The following is a 24,625-nucleotide window of genomic DNA, read 5'->3' as shown; positions in this document are numbered from 1 at the left end:
TCTGAGCTCATCTACTTTAATACAAAGTGATTTAACAATAGTACATAAATCATCCATATTGCAGGTGGTTGTTTAAAGTTCACAATGAAATCCTTTCGAGAGTAGTTCAAGGCTTCCCGTTGATTTTAGTTCAGAATCATTTTGTCCCGTCTTCTTAGGAGATCTAAACATGTTGATTTCTTGACTTAAAATCAATGCGCGATCTTCATTATAGGGCAATGGAAACCCCTGGAAATCAGGTTGTTCAATAATCGAAGAATTAATGATGAAAAGAAATCACTACCGGCACAGATCACGTCTGAATCAACATACAGCCGCCGAGCGCGCGCGCACACACGTCCGTCTGCTCTGAACACCGGGCCGCATAGAGACATGCAAAATTCGCGGATTCATTTCGCGATAGGCTAGCATCAAAACAACTATACCTTCGTACCACTTCTGCGATTGCCCCACATTTTATCCGGGGAACTGTGAGCCAATGGGAAACACTAAACCAAGAAAGTGCCGAATTATGGACAGCCTAGTTGAGACGTCTCATGCGTCAGTAGTCAATGAACAGGTGTCATTTCCGCGAGTATTTAAAGGACTGTGGAGTCTATCCTAGAGGTCAATGAATCCGCAAATTTTGCAGGTCTCTACTTATGCATTATAAAAACAAAAGCAATAAACCAGATAAATTACGTTCACGATACCTGACATGGTCAGTTCAATATTACTTCTAAAAGGAAAAACTTTACATCATTTGATAACTTAACCCAGGGGTCGGCAACCTTTTGAGTCGGAAGAGTCCAAAATTACAATTTACAAAATTTCAAAGTTTTGAAATAGCTACAAAAATTTTTCTTGCCAACAATAAATAGTACTTGCATAAATAAAGCTTTTTGATAAAAAAAATATATTTATTCATAACAAAAATATCAATTTATTCATACTTATATAAATAGTGTTTTTTCACAACAAATTAGATAATATATATATGGTATTAATATATTATCACTTATTATTTAAGTAAAAAATTTAAAAATTAAACATTTACTTACAACACTAACTTGTACTTCAATAACAAACAATTGAGCAAACAAATTCAATGGGAGTGATGGCTTTGCATGGTTATTCAAGTAGAAAAATTAAACTTTACTAAACAATGTAACTTGCACTTAAAAATAAAAAAAACAATAACATACATTTGAGCAAACAAATTCAATGGGAGCATTAGCTTTGCATGATTTTAGAAAGTTTGGATAAATTTGGCTTATAACTTGTTGTTTTAAGTTTCAAACATGACTCTAAATATTCATTTGTTAGTTGGCTTCTTACTTAACTTTTAATTATATTCATGCAAAAGAACGCTTGTTCGCACGAATGTCGATCCGAAGATAGTCAGCACTCCAAATGTCAACTTCTTCACCTCACTGTAGCAATCTGGAAGACTATTCCATGCGTCGAATATAAGTGCCTCCACTCGCGGAATTTCATTTAAAGCTGTCCACTTTTGTTGCATTACGCACATACATTTCTGGACCTCAAACTCTTCCAACTTGCTTTTCAACTCTGTAAATTTTCCACTCAACAAAGATTTACTTTTTAAATCGATCAATTGCATTTCTAGAGATCCAGTATCAACTCCGAACGGCTCAATGTGGATTTTGTTACTTTTTGTGTTAAGAGGATTTACTATGAATGCTTAAATCTGTCAGCAAATTCATCTTTAATTTTTTTTTATAACTGTGCTGAAGTAATTTGTGTCAACAGTTGCACTGGTTTTATCGCGATATTGCTTTAGAAATTGAAAATGAAGTAATTTACCGCTCTGAATATTTTCTGCAATAAAAATTATTTTTTCTTCGAAACAAACCAATTCTTCTACCAAAATATAGGCTGGGTTTCCCTTTTCCTTGCAGTTTTAGATTCAGCACATTTAATTTCGCTGTGATATCCACCATAAAGTAAAATTTTTGCAACCATTTGCCGTTCTCTAAGTCAGGGTGATTAATGCCTTCTTCATTGAGGAATGTATTTATTCCATTCAAGCACAAAGCAAAACGTTTCAACACCTTACCTTTGGAAAGCCATCGCACTTTATTGTGACGGAGGTCGGAATACTAAGTCTCCATTTTGTTTAAGAATTCTTTAAACTGACGATGGAAGTGTGCTTTTGACTAGATGCTGTTACCAAATTCATGATCTCAACTATTTCGGCCGGAAATGTTAGGGCACAAAACGCTTCTTGGTGTATTATGCAGTGAAACGTAAGAATTTCGTAGTTTATTTTGCTCTGAAGAATTGTTATTGTCCCTATCTTCGAGGCATTTTTGCACGGCATTCGCTATATCTTCCCTTCTAGTTTGTCCCGAGAGCGGTAGCAATCCTAGAAGTTCTTCTTTTGGATCTTGGGAAGACATATACCTAACAAAAAGGGCAACTTGTGCCGTGTCTTTTATGTCTTAAGACTCATCTAAGCAAGTGATCAGGCAGACGCCAGTTGAATGTCTTCCACCTGCAAATATGTTACATTTGAAGACATTTTAGCTATTTTATCTTGTACTTTTTTAGCGGATAGTGGCCAATCTGTGATTTTTTTTTTCAAGATTTCTGGTTTGTTTTTGAAATCACGAAACAGTTCTTTAGATGCACGTATGAAGCAATCTTTGACATATTCACCATCTGTGAATGGTTTGCCTTTTTTTTGCAATTTCTAGTGATACCGCGAAGCTTGCCAGATTAACATTACTTGTAGATTGCGTCCAGTTACTTAACATGGAACTTGATTGCTGTTTTTGTTTTCGGAGCTCGTTGACAGATTTTTTTCCTTTCTTAGCTGGCTGGATATTTACTAGCAAACTGAGTATGTTTTGTAGTGAAGTGTCTCTCTAAATTTGATTTCTTATTGTGTGTTAGTTTTTCGTGGCAAATGAGACAAGTTGGAAGGCCATCTGAGTTGCATATGAAAGCGAATGACTCCGTCCAATCCCGATTGAATTCTCGATGCTCTTCTTCAGTTTTTCTCTTTTTTTTGTAGATGCCATGCTTGTGGTGAAGCTGTAATAAAGAATTTTTAAAATTATTATTTAGGTATCCAAAACAGCAGATGACAAGTTTTGCAATTATTTACTATGTCAACATATACCTAAGTAAATACATACGAGAAACTGGGCATAATGAAATATAAGTTATCAAAAAACAATTTACAATGATATTTCCCGATTAAAAATACCTACCTAAATAAAATAAATAATTCTCTAATAATTTAATTATTAAAATAAATAATTTAGACACGAAACACTGTTTGTCTCACTCTCTCACATGCTGATTGACTATAAGTACATAGTTTCATCGCATCTGTGGTCGCCTCCCGTGTGCGGTGATCGCCAACTGGCACGAACGGACTTGTCAGAACGTGTTTATTACGGCGCAGTCTGCGAAGTTTAGTTTTTTTTTAATTTTGGCAAATATCAGATACTTAGTTTACGAGTAAAGGTGTTATGCCCAGCTATGCCGAAATCAATGAAAATTGCCAAACATATAAACAATCTAAAACTGCAAATATCTACCTACTTTGATCCTCAAGAGTTCAAAAATAGGTTTATTAAATAACAATTTATAGGTACTTACACTTATTATTATTTTAATGCTAATTTTAAAATAATAAAAGCTATAAAATAGATAAATAACAAAATAGGTAATTTATTAAATACATATATTTTAATAAAACCACTTACGCGGTAATATCAAACAGAAGTACTTTGTTTCTTTTTTGACAATTCTTATTGACTTCAAAAAAGTAGTTAGGTATCTTATTTGGAAAAAAATATGCATAATATGTATTTTAAATATATAATACTTAATATGTTACCTACCTTTACTTCAGTTTTATTATTATTATTATTATTATTATTATTATTATTATATATGTACATACATACCTTTGAGAAGATAATTCACTTCTAACTCTTCTACTTGAAACAAAAAACTATACGTCACAGCCAAAGCACTGGTGAAGACGCCAAACTGTCTTGCATCGAAAGCAAATTAAAACCTACATAGAAACATCCGACCACAGCGTCATTCCAGAGCTTCCGACGGACTGACGACAGTGACGACGCGTGTCACGGGGGAGGGGTGAGGTGAAAAGCGAGTACAAGTGGCTGAGAGATAGAAATGGTGCCTAATCCTCGTTAATCAATTCAGAACTATTTTTTAATTATTTTTTTCATAAAATAAATCATTATTGCGTATGGAACTAAAGAGCCGCAGGTTACCAAACCCTGACCTAACCTGAGATATGACAACAATTTAAAACAAATTATTATGACTGGATTTGCATGGGGAAGGCTATAATCTGGGTTGTTACAACATATGCCAGCCACCACTTTTGGTCATATACAGTGGTTATATATCCACTAACTTCTGTCATTTGTAGTTTTTCAGGGCATTTTCGGATGGACACTGTTTCCTCTATTGTATCTTCAGAGAATATTATTTTTACACATATCTTTGATGCACTTGAATTTACAGGCATATAAGCATGATATTGCTGTGTTCCCTTAATAGTTACTGGTTGGCTGAAACTGTTATTCAGAAATTTCTCAGACTCAACATACTCATCTTGTGTGGAGAAGGTGAAATTAATTCCAGATAAATTTTCAACTGCCCATTCATAAAGTTGGATAGGTGTTAAAATTTGGTCGTCACATGAACGTTGTAGGCTTGCTCTTGCAGCAAGTCTCTTCACTGAGCCCCCAACTCCATCACATGGTCCTTTTCCAGTAGCGGAAAAATGCCATTCTGCCTCTACACCAAAGTCTTGCTTATGATATCATAGTTGATAAAAGTTTTTCTTATTTTTATATCGTGCAGCACATCCATCTGAGTAATAAAAAATCTTTTTTGGCACTGATTGTAACTTTGTTGTCATGAATTCAAACAATTTTTCTGGAATGTATACACAGAAACAGAATTATGATCCAAACATGGTAAAATTACAACAAAACCTAAATGCTTAAGTTTATTATTCTCTGTGTAATAAATCACAAATGGATGTATTGTCACATGATCACTTGCCCAGTGGAAACTTTGAGCTTCGTCCTGAACGACAATATTATAGTATTAAGAGTTATATAGGTTTACTAAAAACTCAGACACTTTGATTTTTTTTGTCATTAATGAATGATGACTGCTGCTTTGGAATAAAATCATGATTTTTCAAAATGGTCAATTTTGTCACAGAAAATATTTATAAAATTCTCATTAGATTTCTGTAAAGTTTGGATACTACAACAATCAACAGACACCCACTGACGATAAGTGACATTTTCTTTAAGATTTTCTTCAAAAGCCTCGTCAATGATTTTGTGAATTGGGGCAACACCTGGGCATTCTGAACATTCACTTGTATAGCAATTAATGTTTGGTGGATTACACAGAATTTTTGCCAAACAGTGTTAATAAGTATTTAGTTGTCTATTTGTCAATGCTCCTAATTTCATATTTTCTGTCATTAACTTCAAGTTCTGGTGGATTGTGCATACACAGACTGAACGTGTACCACTTTGGCCTGCCAGTATGCAATGGTTTGGTCTCAGCTCGGCAAATTTTGAAACTCCCCTTGTAATATCTGAGAATCTTTCCTTAAACAATAAATAAGCTTCCTTCAGATTACACAATATTAGTCGTTTTGACATTTTTGTTATAATTCCATTTGAATTGACAACAGTCAAACAGTCCTTAATACGGGGCATTATTCTGCTTATATCATTACTTAAATAAAATGACTTAACGATATCGACAATAGCTTTTGAAAGAGGTTTTCCAGGCTTTGAGTTAGGGCTTTCCAAAATAACCTTTTCTTTTAATATTTTTTTTTGCCTGTCTCACCATATAATTTTGTGCATTAAATTCAAGCATTATTTTCCTAATGCCCCATTTCTCTAGGAGACATGTAAGTATCATTAACTTCTTAACTCTATTTGTTGATGAAGAAAACTTTTCTTTGAGGTTTTGTAAAACTAACTCCTCTAGGGCTGGTATTTATAGTCACATCTTGAGCAAAGTCTTGAGGCCGTCTTGACGAAGACGGTCATGTTTCTCAAGGCAGTGATTTCAATCTCCATGTTTCATAGTCCGCGAACAAGACGAGCTTCATGAAGACTACATGCTCAAGCAAGAGCTTGTTTGCCGTACTTACGGCTTGACGAAGCACTTACTTGAGACAGCCGAAAAGACACGAGCATACACAAACTTTGACGATTGAACTGTTTTCGTTAAATATTCTGGTACTATTCACACCAAGCACTGAGGGCCAATATTATGACCTCCGGCTAAATCCTCAGGTTAGCTAGCCTCCAGGTAAGGCTAGCCTCCGGTTAACGAACGAGGGGTGTATTATGACCCATACTTAGCCTGCGGTTGGCTAACCGGAACCTGACGAAGCGTGTGGTGTAATAATGGGTGTGTTGGTAATGAAATAAAACAGAATTTGGTAACTTTTGTTGCAAGACAGTTATTTTTTCTGGTAGAATGTTAGTCAGCTGTTTGTTTGTATTGTGATTCGGAATGTTTACAGCTGCAGTAAAGAAATATGCCGCGAACTTTATCTTGCAACAGATATAATTAAATTAACCAAAAACTACTTTGACGTCAAACCTGCTTTGTATTAAACCATAAAATTACAATTTACGATTCAAAACCGTGTTTTTTCAACTTTACTCTTGTATTGAAACTCATGATTTTGTTAGGTTATATATTAAGCCAAAACTAACGAAGTAATTCTATACCAACAAATAAATAGGGATGACATTTTTGCTAGAGAACACGTATTTCTTTCATAAATTTATTTCATAATCAAATAATATAGACCCCGTTTCGGGAAAATACTTGTCGATTTTCATTTCACTGGTGTAGGTTTCATTTTTGTACTAATAGTTTCGTATCACGTATCCAAATTAATCCGATCCTGATGGAATTAGTTTGTGGTATAGGATGCTTGCTGTTTTAATTTAGTAGGTCGAGAGATCCTAGATATATTCACTGGGGAAATAATTATGATTGTAAAATGTATACGAAAGAAATATATTTTTACAAGACCTGGCATAATTTGTTTGCATCGTGATATGTTAGGTATTTTGTGTTGTGTACAGGATTTTTCAACATTCTAAATTAAAACAGCAAGTATAATGTAAAACAAGACCAACATATAAAGGGTCATGCCGATAGGATCAAGGGATAAAATTGGATACGGTAAACAGAATTATTCCAGTGCTGTTTTCGTTTTGCACTTGCGTGGCAGGTAGATAATAAGTACCTAATGGTTTGTAAGATAGGGAAGGGATAATTGGGTAACATTTATTTTCACATTCAATTGTATTCATTGAATTATAACTAAGTCTGAAGTCGTATGAAGTGCATTTCATTCCCGGCATATGTCCACTGTATTACGAATAAAAATTCACAGATACAACTTCCACGAAAACACGCATTTTATAGGTACCTACCGGTAATAATAACCCTCGTTTTGCAATTTTAAAATTCACTTATTTACACATATTCTTAAGCAGGAACATTTAAGTTTATATACATAGCATACGTTTATGTACCTACTTCGTGATCAATTTAAGTCAAATAATAATACACGACTCGACGAGAATAGAAAAGCGTGACTACACTTTCATGCCATGTAATTTTTATTAAAACTTTGACGAATGCGAAGCATTTTACATTTAGTAATAAATTATTCCATCGCATCCTGCAAATATTCAATAGAATTCCTCAAATAGTCATCATCACTAACAACAACTAACCTCGCCTGATACATCGCCATTTTATTTTCTGTTGCTTAGCCTCCGGTTAAGCAGCTAGCGGTCGGTTCATCCACCCGCTAGGTTAGCCGGAACTTTAACTGGAAGGTAGACGTTAACAGGGAGTCATAAAACCGAAATAAGAGCTAGCCTGCGGTTAAATTTTAGCCGGAACTTTATCCGGAGGTCATAAAACCGGCCCTGAAACCCCAGAATTTGAGGCTATTTATAGTAACAAGATTTAGTGAGTATATATCACTACATTCGAAGTGCGTTTGTACGGTGATGTGAGGAAATTGTTTATTGTTATAATACTCTTGAATCACACATGGAAAAATTGATGTTTTGCGACCACAAATATGCACACCTTCTAGTACATCTCAAATTGTGTCACTTGAGATGAATGAAATTAAGAACTTTATAGACTTTTATCTTTCCTGTGTAAGTTTAACATTAAGAAATTGTGTATCTAACGATTTAATAATACCCTTTTAAAAAATAATAAAATTAAGTTAGCATCTTCAGAACTGTTAATACTGAATTACTACTTGTTTAAAAGCTACTTGTCTTTACAGAATTATAAAAAAATATTTCAGGTAGTGAAAAACTTTTTTTTGTTGAGAAAATGTCACTCTGCTTCAGCTTCAGGATAAGGTACAGTAAATGTTAGTTTAATAAAAATATCAGATTTAACTACACAGTAAAAGAAAATTTTTAATTTAACTAAGAAAAATGTATATGTTTAGAATTATAACAATAAGTTTGAACGAATCTGATAAGGCTACATGGTAAGGAACTTAAAATTTTGTAAAACCCTTTATAAAGTGTTTGTTTGTTCATCAATAATATAAGACATTAATTTCCTCATATAATAGGTTAATTTTTCTTGTTCAAGTTACTTGTGATTCTATAATTTAATCTTATTATAAGTAAAATATGTCTCAAAGCCTACTGCGTATGAAATAACCAAATCAATAAACTGAGCTATGTATTTAAATATATTATAACAATTAGATTTAAAAAAAATAATCTAATAAAATTTCTCTTAAGCTATATTTGAATTTTTCATTAACTGTAACTATAAAAAAAAATTACTGTCAGTGCCAGGATTTGAACCACATTTATATTAGTTTCTCTATGCATGGGTTTGAAACCCAACTCCCTAACCATTGCACTACCAAACTTCTAACGAAACTTGTGGAAAATTATGTTTATGGACAGAGTAATGCCACTTTTTGTTAAATTATTTTTAATGTATTCTGGGTGTCACGTAGAATTAAATTTTCTGATTGTGATATGTACCATCAACCATCATTAAACACATCGTTTTCCACATCCATTGTACTCGTTCTGTGATTGATATGTAAATAAACGTGTCTGTTTAGCACTTGAAAATGTAACCACTGGTCACAAACAAACACTAAACTCATTTAAAATACATATAAAATTGCTTCAGCACTTCATATAGGATTTATTTAAGTTTAAAAATACGAGGTTCACGAGAATCCGCCATTTTCTACATTGCGATCAGAACAAGCAATTGCTTGAGACATGCCTGCATTGGTCTTGGCAAAGACGATCTTATTTGTGTTCTTAAGCACGGTCTCAGTGACTATGAAACATGCATCTACGATGGTGTTCTCAAGCAACGACTATGAGACAGGAGAATGCCCTCTCAGAAATAAGAAATATGGGACTACCATAAGATGGTCTTCATCAAGATTGTCTTGTTTACGATCACTTGAGATCATCTCAAGCAACCTCTATGGCACACAAATGTTAAATAAGAATGCATATAAGAATTTCTTGACGAAGGAATTGCTCAAGACGTGAATATAAATACCACCCTAGATTCTCATCATCACTAGATGAATCTTCAGCTGCTAAAAAAAGTTTACATTTCAATGCAGAGTTTATCTTTTTTACTTTCTCTGTAGAAGCATTAGCTTACAGTGAATTTTCTTAACATTATTAGGAGACTCTGCTAGTTCAACTATTGAAGTATTCATTTGTTCAATTACAATTTTTGGATCTAATGAAAAGGATGGGTCATTTGGCTGAGAACTGTATTCCTCACTAGTTTTGATTGGAGAACAAGACAGACCAGAGGGGCCAGGTGTATTAGTATTGTCTACCTTTAAATTTTTCAATTTTTTCCTACAAAATTCACAAATTTTGGCTTCTTTAGGTATTTCAGGTACTTAACATCCAAGATGATAAAGACCATCTCACTAACATCATATAAGGTCCTAGCTTATTGTATTTTCATTGTGTTTTTCAAAGAGCTTCAATAAATTTAAAAAATAATATTCTTGTAAACACTCATTAAATATAAAAATACTTTTAAGGAATTAAAAGAACTTGTATTTTAACTTATTTGAGCACAAAAAATTGTTCACTCTTAAACACCTACATTATGTACTGACATCCTACTCAAACCAACTGCAGATGCAGACTAAACAATATAACACAGACAGAAGAGAGAACTGAGAGTGAGACTGTCTCAACTTGACTGTGAGGCTCTTGTCAGCTCATGAAACAATCAACAGACCTAACCACTATTAGTATCTTTCAAGTCACAACTTGAAGAATCATCTAGAACAGACTCTGCTGATTGTTATTGATGAGTGTCTCTTTACATTTTCAAATAAAATGCATTAGGTATAAAGTAAGTAAGTTACAAAAACTATTCCCAACTTAACTAAAAAGAATATATTATTTCGTAAATAACTAAATTGTCTTAGAGGCAACCTTCTTAAGTACATACCTACTTAATTATGGTAATAATCACCATTATAAATAAATTAAATAACGTAGGGTTTATAGTATTAAACTGAAACAAAAACTTATAAAATTATTTTAAATTCTTATTTAACTATGAAACTATTAGCCTCTCAATTTGAAATTTTGAGAATAAATTACCAAAAGTACAAACTATTTATAGCAACTTTTTTAAAATTTTCAAAAATGCACTTTTTGAGAAAATTAAAATTAAAATTTTGTATGTGATTTCTTAAAAATACTTTTTATAACAAAGTATGTTGTGTTGTACATAAAAATAAAGAGTACATATTTAAAGCTGAGTGAAATGACACCACTCCCATCTCTATAGCTCAATAGGAGAAAAGCTATGGTGATCTCAAAATATGTTGGTTATACTTTTAGTGGATTTTGGGAAACTTTACATAGCCATAATTTTGAAACCGTTTGAGATATTTGAAGGAAAAAAAATTGTATTTTTCTTAATCTCTATGAGGACAAACTTAATACCAAAGTTCATTCTATTCTGAGGTGGTCAGGTTTATACCCTGTAAAACCACATGCAATCCAGCAACAATAATTTGTTATACATTTTTTGTCATATTTCAGGTTAGATGTAAAGTTTTTCCTTTCAGAAGTTATTGTGAACGTAATCCTTCCGGTTTATTGTATTTATTTTAAAAATACATAAGTTTTTTTCCTAGTTGTTTTTTTTTGCTGGCTTCTTTGAGTGGGAAGGCATGCTGACATAATTCTCCTTCGTTATTTTATAACGGTTCGTTATATACAAAATAAACAGTTCAACGCTGATTGTAATTTTTGTTGTTTTTTATTATTTTTATTTTTCTAAACAGAATGCTCCGACGAATCCAAACACTTGCAATAGTTCATTCACTCGTTCCACACATATATCTGCCCGTCGAAAACTGCCCTCAGTTCGCTTGATGAGATTTAATAATAAAATAATAACGTTGATTAAGTCCTTCAGTAATGTTTTACTGCAAGTACACGAAGATGGTGCGACCTGGAACAGGGCCGCACCCAGCGAAAACGAATTCCGCCCCGAGCCAACTGCCGACGAAGGTGGCCGCAATTTCTAATTAAGTTATACCCGAAACAAAAAAAAAGAAAAAGAAAATTAGGTTGTTTTAATATTCGGCCTGGCTCCGACCACCAACGTGAAATTATCACTTCGTAAATTACATTATAATTTAGTGAGAAGCCACCGAACGCGACCTACTGTGGCAGCGCTCGACAGACGACTGGTGAAGTCTGGCCACTCTCTTCTCCACGCAGGGAGGAGAAGTCACCTGACCTCACCGACCAATCACACGCACGCTTCATTCACTCTACAGATATTAGCCAATCACAGAACGAGTTACAATACATGAAAAAACCTTTTACACACAGAACTCTGGGCTTCCCTTGATCAGTCTCTTTTCAATTTTACATCGAAATCGGGGACTTCCATTCTCTTTCTCTCTCCCACACCGTGAGACAGCAGTTATCACTCGGTTCCCATGCAGGAGGGGAATTACCGTCTTTATCTCGGTTGGCGGGGAAGCACTGTTCCTTTCTCACTCCCACTTACAGGCCTCTCATGCCTCTCTTCCTAACCATCACACCAGCCCAGACACAGTCCCGTGATTTATAATTATATTACAATACGTTAATAAAATTTAAGAACAGCAATCATAATACAAATTACTTTACAAAAATAAAAATCATTTAGAAATAACCTGAAAAAGTAGGCCTAAACATGCAAAAATCTAGTACAGCGGCTCATTTGTGAATAATTTCATAAAAAATAGTAATGATTAAAAACGTCTGTTAAAATACAAAATACCTTCTTAAAACACATAGCAAGCGAAAATAACCTATATTAATAGCCATAGCGTCTGATTATACTGTCTCATAACATACACACCACTCTAAAAACATTGACTTATTTACATTTACCTATACAAAAAGAAGTTTAAAAAGAAAATTATTTAATTAGGAGGGCAGGGTTCTGCAACATTACAATTTCCATGACCGAGGCTTTGCTTCACACGCGAGGCGACAAAGGGTTTTGTCCAGCCGTCGAAGCCCGGAACTTATCCGGGCAATAAAATGTATTTCGTTAGAAGAGTCTACATGTTTTCTCCTTTCTGGATGTACAGATTAAAATTTTTTTTTTGTGTTCTGCTGTGCTACATATATTGTGATTTTTACTAGAATAAAAGAAAAACAGGTAATACATTGAACATTGCATATAAATTACTTTGTGACCTGCTACTAACCTGTATGTTCACTCATCACCTAATTTTAAGCTAGCTGGAGGTGGTGAGTGGTAACATTTGGCGGCCCAACATGTGGCTGGCACGGACTTCTACACGCCCTGCGATCAAAAAATACGTCAGAACTTCAAGGTATGTACCCATCCATCAACCATTGGCTGTTTACCGACTGACTGTTTGAACTAGTGCATTGTCTACACGTTGTGAAAACCATGGGAGACAGAAGCTGCGAAACCCAGGGTGTCCAGTACGCAGCATAACTTCGAGAGCTCCACATCGCGGAACTACGCAGAACTTCGAGATCGTTGCATTGTGAGACTATGTGAGACAGAGCACCAATCACGGCACATCAATTAAGGTCGTAATTTAAAAACTTTTTTTTTTTTTAACACTGGTTAGGTAGAAATCGCTTTATTTGGTTTCAGTTAAGTGTAAAAATGAGTAGTCTGGACAGTGGGGAAGAATTTCTGGATTTTTCAGAGAACTCGGAAAATTTTGCAGAAAATCTTGAAGACCAGTGAAATTTTAACACAGAATTAATTAACCAGGATTTTCCAGGTCCCCAGGAAATGTCTGGTAAGATGGAACATCCTGCAGGGCCTATTCTAAGTGTGGTTATGGAGGGTTCCGAACAGATGCAAATGTTAACTGCCATACAACAACAAATTGCACAGAGGCAACAGGAAACATGACATGACATAATGATGCAAGGGATGAAATTTTCAAACATAAACAACAGGAATTTGTAAAAGAGAAAACTGAAATTAAACATGTGCAGACTAATGTCAGCAATCAAATTTCCACATGTGCATAAAGGGTTTCGAGAGCTTTGAATCACAAGTGGAAAGGGCACAAGATAATTTAGAAACTTGTGAAAGGGAAGTAATAGTGTTAAAAGAAAATATTAAATTTGTTGGGCATGAGGTACATGAAAACATAAACATTGGAAACACATTTGAAAAGTTTCGAGATGAGGTGAACAGGGAACGTACCTATGGATAATGTGGAGGAAAAATTTAGTAAAATAAGAGGTGATGCACATGGGATCACGAGTTTGTGTAAACAGATGACAGAAGTAGAGACTGAGATAAAAGCGTTCTCGGAAAAAATTAAGGATGAAGTTGCCGAGGATGTAATCAAGGAATTGAGTTCTGCAGATTGCAGAGAAGTAATAAAAGGAAATTTTGTGATAAAAGGACATATTTTTTAAAACCTAAACAGTAATGTGCCTATATGTGTGTTGTGCGTACCTAATAGTTTACAAACTGAAATTTGCACACTGATCCATGTGGAATCTGGATACCATGGAGTGAGAAAAACTGTGAAACATGTTCAGGGGTTTGGTGGGTTGAAAAATGTATACCGAACTGCAGCCAAGAATGTAAACAATTGCTTTTTATGTGCACAGACAGAAGTAATGAATGAGAAATGTACAGCGGTGATGTAACCTCTGGAAACAGTGTGTGTAGACTTGTTTGATCCACTGCCTAGATGGAGGGGTGGAGTCAAATATAGTTTTGTTGTGTTTGATTTTTAAATTTTTAAATTTTTTTGTCATTTTACCGTATAATGTTTTCAGAATTTTTTTTGATACTTTGAATTATGTACACTTTGTATTTTATAGGGTTTTTGTATTTTTTGAAGATTTGTTATAATGTAATATACGAATGTATGTACATAAGATTTATGACAGCAAATTTTTAAGGTAAATACTTAATAGCATTTTTTACAAGGTTTTTAAAAAGATGGAAGGCTATACACATAAATTTTGAAGATAAATAACTATATTAAGGTTTTGTTAAGGTGAATGTTTTTCTGTTGTTTTGAAACTAACAATGATACTATATGTATAAATTCTCTTGTAGACTGGTACTAAATATTGTTTGAAGAAATGCTTTTCATTGTGATAATTTCATTGCACTAGGGTAATGTTTTGTTTGTATTAATGTTGTGTCATGGAAAGGTGTTGAATGAAAATTATAAGTATGTATGAGTTATGTTTTCGAAAAATGATAGAATTTTGAAAAGGTTTAATATTTTAAATTAAAGTGCCACACATGTTTAATGGAAAATGTTAATTTGAATTAAATGACAGAGTGTCGCATCCTATATTAAAGGTATGAAATGTAACACTTATACCTTAATGAAAAAACAGTGATCGTGTTTTTAAGCTACAGAAGTAGTATTGTGTTCATGATAGCCAGAGTTTAGGCGAATTTTTTGTATTGCCCTAAATAAGTAGCAAATGTTTTTGGGTAGTGTTTGTGAGGCAGCTGGGGGGCCAGAAGGTTAATTTTAAATATGTTTTTTTTGAAAGGGTGCGTCCCTTCTCCTTGGTCGCTCCCACCCCTCATCAATGTTAATTAATATATGTGTTGCTGCTGAAAGGGGAGATATAGTTTGAAACCTAAGGAAGGTCATGTGTTCACGTAATTTGTTTTTTGAAGTAGAGAAGTGTAGGACTGTATCATAATGAAGTGTTTGTCATGCCATGACTGTCGAATTGTGTCAACTTGTTTGTTGAAGATTTTTTTAGAGATTGTTTTTAAATTCATTTGAGCATGTTGAGTAAACCCATGACAGTTTAAAGTAGAATTTGTGAGTTTTGAGAATTTTATCTAAGTGGCAGGGAAGATAAATTTTGGGTGTCACCCACATTTGAAGGAATTGTTATTTGGTGCAGTGAAATGTTTATGATTTATGGAGGGGCTTCAGAGGTTCGGTTTGAACAGATTCTTCTAATTTTTTTTTTTGTGCATTTGTAACTTCTCAGTTGGAGGGGTAATGTAACAAACCAGATTATAGCCTTCCCCATGCAATCCAGTAAAAATAATTTGTTATAAATTTTTTGTCATATTTTAGATTAGATGTAAAGTTTTTCCTTTCAGAAGTTATTGTGAACATAATTGACCGGGTTTGCTTTTTTTTGTTTTTATTTTTATAATTCATAAATTTATTTTTCCAGTATTTTTTTTTGCTTTCTTCTTTGTGTGGGAAGGAATGCTGACGTAATTATCCTTCATTATTTCCACGACCGAGGCTGTGTTTCAAACGCTAGGCGTTTGAGTCACTGTCACAGGAGTGTGAGAGAGAGAAAATTGCTGTCTCGTGGGAACAAAAGTAAGAATTTCATGGAAGTTTCTGTTATCATGCGCCGTGATTGGCTGAAAATTACGCCAGCGAGCCCAGGACACTGCCCACACAAAAGGAAGGAAGGCTGTAATTTAATCATTGTCCGAGCGCCGTGCCGGGCGGTCGTTGTTTGAACACTAGGCCGAGCAAACCGCGGTCGTTCTTGGCTCCGTGTTTTATCTTTTCTCGATGTACTGTTTTAATTTTTTTTTGTTCTCTTGTGCGAATAATATTGTGATTTTTACATGAATAAAAAAAAACAGGTAATACATCAAACATTGCATATTAATTACTTTGTGACCTGCTACCAACTTGTATGTTTACTCATCACCTAATTTTGAGCTAGCCGGAGGTGGTGAGTGGTAACAACCCTGTGCTGATTTGATATGGAATGACCCTTTGATCATTTATAAGTGCTTAGCGTACATGATCGTCAAACCGGTAAATCTTTACAAGAGAAATTTCCTTGAAAATATTGGCCTAAATAGTTGTTGGCAGCATCCCAGTATAAAAATATTAAGACGGACATGCGGATCATTATGAATAGATCTGCTTGTTGACGGACAGACGGGAGGAATAGCAGACGGATGGGTGACAAGACAGATGCAATGGATCTTGACCCTTATGTACGCAAAAATGGTCTCTCAAAAACCAGTAGGAATTTATCAACAGTTTTCTGGTTAAATACAAGACCTTTTCTAATGTTTGAAAAAAGTATTTTCAGAATTTTACTTTGATTCCGGAAAAGCCGCGACATAAGAATATTAACACCATTTATGATCTAAACACTTTCATTATATGCTCTTTTACGTCCTCTTTTCATAACCGCCTGCGGAGATAAAAAATTCCAGTTACTTTTGGAGATATTGCCGTTCTTATTTTGCAATACAAGCCCTGTGTAATTATTCAAACCAAGCCATTTTACATTTTGCCGTGTGCGCGTGAATGCCTAAATAACAGAAATTTTCCATTAGGTAAGGTTAGTTACATTATAAATACTTCAAAATAAATGGAAATTAAAAATAATATCAATTAACTTTACTTGTATAGTTTTAAGTATTTATAATGTAACTGACCTGACCTAACAAAACGGGACAAAGGTAGATTAGGTCAGGTCAGCTACAGTATAAATACTTTGAAACTGAACGGACATTAAAAATAATAAAAATTAATTTTAATGGTTGTTTAGTTTTAAAGTATTTATAATGTAGCTGACCTGACCTAACAAACCGGGAAAAAGGATGAACAGTAGGAACTCACGTAATTTTCTTTTTACGTGATGTAGTCGTTCAACTACGTCGCGAACAAAAAAAAAACATACTTGTAAACAAGTAACAATGGTGAACGCGGGAAGCCTACGATTCACTCATTTTTTCTGGACATACCCGAATACTCACGTTGGCAAGCCTTCTTTCAACAGACGAGAGGCAAACGCCCAATCGTGCATCTTCGGTTTTTTTTTTTGTTTAATGTAAATAAATATGCAACTCATGAAAACTACATTATCAATACTTTAAAACATTGTGGATGGTTGATTTGGTTAGGATAGCTACATTAAAAATACTGTAAATAATGTAAATGGTTTCCTAGCGCTGGATAGCTACATATTAAAAAGTTATTTGCTAAGCAACCATAAAATGATTTTACAGTTTTTTTTTAATGTAGCTATACTTACCTAATATAACCAACCATCCACAATGTTTTAAAGTAATTTTAATTACTTCTTCCTAATTTTAAGAAAAGAAGGCTTGCCAACGTGAGTATTCGGGTATGTCCAGAAGGATGAGTGAATCGTAGGCTTCCCGGTTAACGCCGCATCAGTGCACAGCATGAAAAATAAAAAATTCCATATCTCCTAAAGTATTTGGAATTTCTGATCTCCGTCGGATTTAATGAAAAGAGGAAGTTAAAGAGCACAGAATAAAGGTATTTTTGGAATTTTAATTTTTTTTTTAACAAATATTGCCCAAATATGAAAATTAAAAAATTCAATATCTCCTAAAGTATTTGGAATTTCTTATCTCCGCAGGCGGTTATGAAAAGAGGACGTAAAAGAGCATATAATGAAAGTTATTTTATATTTGTACAATTTTTTTTTGGCGCTAATCCGTACACTACATATTTACCGATTTTCTTTTTCTTTTCTGCTTAAGTCATACTAAATTTTCGGTCCACATTGCGGTCCTGAGTTGAGCCCCTGGGACTGTGTACTGGTTTTCAGTGCACTTTGAAATTGGAAGACCAAAAACGATCCGATCCTTGATTTGTTTCCATATAATTACGTTCTCGCATCATTGCAAAACGCGCATAATATACACTATTTTATAATTTTACTTACCGTCATCATAGGCGGTAGTTTCAACTTCAGTAGTTGCATTGTTTGTATCCGGAAAATCAATAGTTCGTCCTACCATGTGTCTATTGTGAAGACTGCTAGGCAACACTTCACCATCGTGAGGACGAACATAACATCTCTCCAATCCAGCCATTAAGCCCTCTTCAAAAGAAAATTCAAATTATATTATACTTAATCTACCACGGCAGGGACATTTTCTCAATAGTATTTGTTTTTATTTTTGTAACGCAAGCCCATGGTCATATGACCATAATAGATGTAGCAATTCATATACATTGCCTTGGCGTAGCTCGTCCGCATAGTGAATCTCATGGTGGTCTGCAAACTAATGGCGCTAGGAACCCATCATTCTCAATGTGTAAAATAATCGTTCGTATAAAATATGTAATTATTCCTAATTCCATCTCAATTTTTGAATTTTTTTCTCAACTTACTTATATTTAATTTGTTTGAGTGCTTGGTAAATATCTAATCTGTACCAATGCCTTCATATGTTTCCACATTTGTTAGTTAAGTGGAAGTGTTGGAGAGAATGTCTCGCTCTTGTATTGCACTTGGCTGTAGTGAAGGTTACAGCTTAAAACCTTCAATTTTTTTTTGTCTCGTTTATATAGATAAATAAAGAACCAATTTTTAAAAAATGGCACTCTGCAAAATCAGGAAACTTTATAGAGTTGAAATCTTACTAACTGGAGGGTCCGAGTCGGGGCTCACCGATTTGGTTTAAAATGTGAGTAGATGCAGTTAGGTACCCCTTGCAACTTCTCGCATAAGTGGGCCCTAGGAAACGAGAAAAAATCAATAAGATTTTAAAAGTATTTAGAAATATATTTAAATTATTGTCAAGTCAGATGTGTGATGCAGAGGTCAAATGCATGGCCTGGCAATCTGGTGGTTCGGGTTTGATACCCACTGGTACTTTTTCATTTTTATTATTGTTTTCGCAATATACAGGTTGTCCACAAAAAACCTTTACAACTCAAACCTAAATAAAAAAAAATAATGTGACAAGGTATCTGAATGGGGTTTGTGGCATTGTGATCAGAATCTCTCCAAGTTTTTATGTGAATTTAGTCTAGTTATTCAGTCAATAAATCTCAATATGTGCGCCATTAGTTGCGCACAGCACATCAAGCCTATACCCGATTTCCTTCCACGTTCGCTCAAGAAGTCCTGCATCAATGGAGGCTACAGCTTGCACGATCCTCCACTTCAGCTCATCGATGTTGGGAACATTTGTATGGTACACTCGATCCTTAACATATCCCCAAAGAAAGAAATCAAGTGGGGTTATATCAGGCAAACGAGGTGGCCACGGTATCGAAACATCTCTTCCGATCCACCTGTTAGGAAATTTTTCATTGAGATAGGCAAGAACTGCCATTCCCCAGTGAGGTGGTGCCTCATCCTTGCTGAAGGATGACATGATGTTGAATTCCATCCAGCTGTTTGACAGCAAATTCAGTAAGCATATCGAGATAGACATTGGCTGTGATTGTTTTTTCGGCGAAGAAGAATGGCCCAATTATTCGGGTGCTCATTAGCCCGCACCACACGTTAACTTTTGGGCTATCGTGCACAAGTGCTCTGGAGGCATGTGGGTTTTCAGATCCCCATATCCTCACATTGTGCCTGTTTAGTAGACCTGACACATGAAATGTTGCCTCGTCAGTGAACAGAAAGCGTTCAAGAAAATCTTCCTCCACGTCCATTCAATCCAGCATATCTGTAGCGAAAGCCTTGCGGCGTGGTCCATCCGATGGCTGAAGAGCTTGTAACAACTGCACTTTGTAAGCGTACAGTCTCAGGTTTTTGTGAAGAACTTTGTGAACAGTCAAACGAGGTAACTCCAATTGTCTCGCGGCGGTACGAATCTCCGGACAAAGGCCTCACGAACATGTTCAATGTCTCCCGCACGTGTACTTGGCCAACCACTGCCTTTTTGCTGCAGAACACTCTCTGTCTCCATTAATTTTTTGTGCCACTCACGAATTGTGGGTCGTGAAGGAGGTTCTCTAGCATATTTGGTCCTAAAGTTCCGTTGCACCTGTGTATCTGATTTTGTTTCGATGAACATTGCGCTTTCTCTTGGGGTGTAGCCATCTTCTGTGATGTTTGGATGTCAGTAACCATTCACAACAGCAACAACCAGAAAAAATCACATAAAATCTTTGAGAAATTCTGATCACAATGCCACAAACCCCATTCAGATACCTTGTCACGTTATTTTTTTATTTAGGTTTGAAGTTGTAAAGGTTTTTTGTGGACAACCTGTATAACAATTAAAAAGGAGAATTAAATATTTTTTAAATAAATATAAATTCAATCTAGTAAACTTTGCTGTAATTAAGTTAGTTAATACTTTAAACAGGAAATGTTTTTAATATACAGTTTTGAATTGTATTTACTGTAGGGCATGGTTTGTGATTTTAATCAAAACCTCACACAATTATAAAATCTAACTGCTTGAATATAATTAGTTTCTGTAATTAAAAGTATAATTACAAAATAAGTAAATAATACATTTTTAAAAAATCAGTACTTGTGAGTATCGAATTCCAGCAGGCAGATTGCCAGACTATGTACGTAACCACAGTCCATGCCGCTCACTTAACAAACAGTGAAAAAATATATATCAAACTCTACTTTAAAATCTTAAAATAGCATTTTCTCACTTCCTATGGACCACTAGTGGAGATATTTTATGATGTTGAAAGGGGCACCTACCTGCTTCTACTCACATAGTTTAAGCCAAATCTGTGGACTCGGACACTCTCCTTGTTAGATCAAAAACATTTACTGGATTTAAAATTACATTTGAAAGAATGATGCTTGAAGATTAAAATGTATAGCAAACCAATATATTTTATTTATATACCTACACACAAATTTAAAACAAGCTTTCTTGTGGGGGTTACGTCGTCCGGCCGAAGGCCACCTAAAGCCCGACCTGCACCCGCCAGTATCCGGTCCCGCTAAGGGAATGCACACCTAGCCATGGCCCACCCGAGTCAGGCGAGCCTCCTATACCAAGGTAGAACCAAGGGCCGTGTCTAATTAATTAAACACATCGACCCCAGTTCATTCACAATCTAACATAATTTAATGGTAACTTCAATATTAATTTTTTAAAAAACCCGCCCAAGGAAAGTGCGACGCAGGAGTGCCCGAGTCACTCACGTGCGAACTTGCCATAATAAGTTTTTGAGTGTCTCCTTTGCGGCCTTCAGCCTTAATTATTTGTAGTGTTGTGTTAGCGTAAATATTACCTCCCCGTTTTTTATGTGTAACTAGCCACTGGAGCGGCCAGCAAGCGACGAACAGTCTCTGGTGTGACTCTGAACTTTGAAACTTAATTTACACAAATTAATTAACCGTAATTATTAAAAGCCATCTGCCAATCAGATTAATTAAGAGTGCTTGATACATGTGGTTCCGAGCAGCAAAATCGACGTTTGCGGCGGAGCAGATTCTGTAAATACCATGACATAAATTGGATTTTGGCAAAATATTATTTAAAGAGTAAGGATGGATCTTAAAAATGTTCTTACTCGAAATTTCAGTATGCGTCTTATTTTATTAACTAATTATTCCTAAAAACTGCGAAGTTTAGTAGACGAATGCTAGTATAATTTGATTTGAAATGGAAAACAAAATAATAATATTTTACAACACATATGTGTGCATGAGTTAGAAACAGCAGGATGCATTTAGAAGCAATTCCAGCTGAAAAATCTGTTCCGCCGTAACCTTTATAATCGGTAGATAAAGAACGATTTTTACATATCGTAGTTCACGTGTCCACACACAGATGTCGGGCACTCCACACACAGAGGTTCATTGCAGTAACACATCACAGATGTCGCACATGTCGGAGGTCGTCACTACTTGTTTTGTTGTTTCGCGCTACCATGAAGCCACGTTTTTAAATTGAAATAGGTGTAGAGTGGTAAAGGTAACGAAAAAAAGTGTACCCGTATGTATTCGTTAAGTACTATAACAATTAGTACTCGTTACTATTGTATCGTTATGTTACTCGTTACTTCTGATACCGCATAACAGGCTATATTATGTTACAGCAACGAAACGAGTCTATTGCGTACACGTACGCGTACAGTATGACGTCGCGTAAATAATAATAAATCGAATATAAACAATTAACACTATTTGACAATTAACAGCTTTTGTTAACCAAGAATCAATTATATCTAGAGGTGGGTTGGGACAGCAATTTTCGGTATCAGTCCCAACCTGATACTGATACAGTAATGTACCTAGGTACAAGTCTCTGATATTTCTGTATCAGACGGTCCCAGGAGGCAACAAAGCTCCGCGTACGCAGACCGTGCGACCGGAAGGAGAATCTGATACATTATTTATCACGCCCGGTAATTCTCTACCTCTGTTACTCTCATGCCCGCCTGATACAGCCAGTATCAATCAGTTCAACATTCACTGCAGTTCGTCCTGGCCGTGTATCACCATGTACATTGTTGCGGGCTGTCATGCTTTGTAGTTAGTATCTTTATAGTGAAATAAGGAATGGATAAGTGCACGAAAAAGACTTCATTTGTGTGGAATTTTTTCACGGAAAATAATGAGTTTGCTAATTGTAATTTGTGTAAACAAAAACTGAGTTATAAATCATCGACTAATCTGAAGAAACATTTAAAACGTAAACATTGATATAGTATGCTCACTAATGTACCTATCTGTTTTTTATTTTTTATTTTTGATAAAATCGTGCATTTTTAATGTATAAAAAAACTAGTTACTAATTGTTTTCGAAAAAAGAAAGTCCATATGTTGATTACATCTGTTATTAGTGTCAACTGAGAATTTATTTGCATTTTCATAGCTGTTAGGTGCACAAATATAAATATTATATCTTGTATTAATGTACTTTTTAATATTAAATTTTCATTAGTTTTATTATTGAACAAAAACGGTGCACGCACTGTGCACTGAGCGTACTTTGAAGTAGGAGAATAAACAAAACGACTTGTAACCAGGGCTGCCACTCTGATATTCATGAAAAACCTAGATAACCTACAAAAAAACCCAGACACATGGGTAAAAAACCCAGATGCGTCTAAAATGCTATCGTTGAAAATGTTTGCGTACTAATTCAAAAATATAAACATAACTGGTTTTAATATAAAACAATTAATTACCTTACAAGACTGAAAACGGTTAAATACAACCAATACAAGAAAATTACACTGCAGCAAAATGGCTGTATAAGTAATTCTTGGACCAGTACATATCATAAAAAAAACCTACAAATATATACATGACAAAACAAACACCATCACTGCATCCTTTAAACCGGTAATTGTTTTTATAAAACTGCATCATGTACGTTAGTCTTTATTCAGAGTCTGATTCTACAAGATTGGTTTGAAAGTTAATTGTTACATTGGTTTTGTGTTCTGCAAGCCTCTTTGAAGAATGTGTCTAATTTAATATTCGACTTAGCTTCTTGAAAACTAGTTTTGTGTTTATATGTATTTTTGTGTGTGAAACACATAGACTTGTTTGCATTTATCAAACTCATATTGCAACAGATACAGTAGCTACTACCTTTATTATTGTTTTAGGTATAAAAATAATTAAAATTATAAAAAACCTAGAATTGTTGGAATTCATTATTTAAAAACCCAGAAACCCAAACACCATTGGAAAAACCCAGATCTGGGTGGAAAAACCCATGAGTGGCAGCCCTGCTTGTAACAATATCGCTTTGCGCCTCTCCTTCAAGGCTTCAACGCCTTCCCCTGCGCTTCCTCCCCTACATTCTTTCCCTTCTTTATCCCTTATTCGTCGTTCCTGCTCCCTCCCCTTTCACAAGCTCCGCCCAAGTGACCGTCATCTGCGATCGGGTACTGTATTCATTGGCCGTGGTGTTGTTCCAGCTGAATTCTGAACTGATACTAAAGTCTCTGATACTTTTCAAGTGTACTCGTTTGCCGTTCCTGATACAGGCGCGTATCAGTGACAAATCGTTTGGGTCTAACTACTGCCCTTTTTCCTAAACCTCTTGCATTCGATTTGTCCATACCTGTATGTTCCTCACTCTGTTGAACCTCTTTATTTACATCCATACCTACGCCGTTATCTACATGTGTCCAGTCCCTGTTAGGTAATTCATGAATTTCTGATTGTGTTTTTTTAGTCTCTGGTACTAAGTTAGGTATACTCTCATCAAATATCACATTCCTTCCAATTGTTATTTTCCTCTGCTCTTTATCCCACAGGCGGTAACCTCTTTGGCCATAGCCAACCATTACTAACTTCTGTGCTTT

The 24,625-nt window shown here is 35.0% G+C and overlaps 1 protein-coding gene across 1 annotated transcript in view; it reads right to left on the bottom strand.

Annotated features, from left to right (window-relative positions):
- The window catches only part of LOC134527154 (mitochondrial outer membrane protein SLC25A46-like), a 253,647-nt gene extending 235,018 nt beyond the window's left edge, over positions 1-18,629 (bottom strand). Inside the window, exon 1 of the mRNA XM_063359548.1 lies at positions 18,303-18,629. Within this exon, the coding sequence (XP_063215618.1) occupies positions 18,303-18,453 (151 nt within the window). The 5' untranslated portion in view covers positions 18,454-18,629. The remainder of the gene's footprint in view (positions 1-18,302) is intronic.
- Positions 18,630-24,625: the final 5,996 nt, after the last annotated feature.

The sequence above is a fragment of the Bacillus rossius genome, chromosome 1 (genome assembly GCF_032445375.1).
Source record: "Bacillus rossius redtenbacheri isolate Brsri chromosome 1, Brsri_v3, whole genome shotgun sequence".
Taxonomy (NCBI): Eukaryota; Metazoa; Arthropoda; class Insecta; order Phasmatodea; family Bacillidae; genus Bacillus; species Bacillus rossius.
Note: the sequence above shows the minus strand (reverse complement) of the source record. Positions and strands in the feature narration are given on the sequence as shown.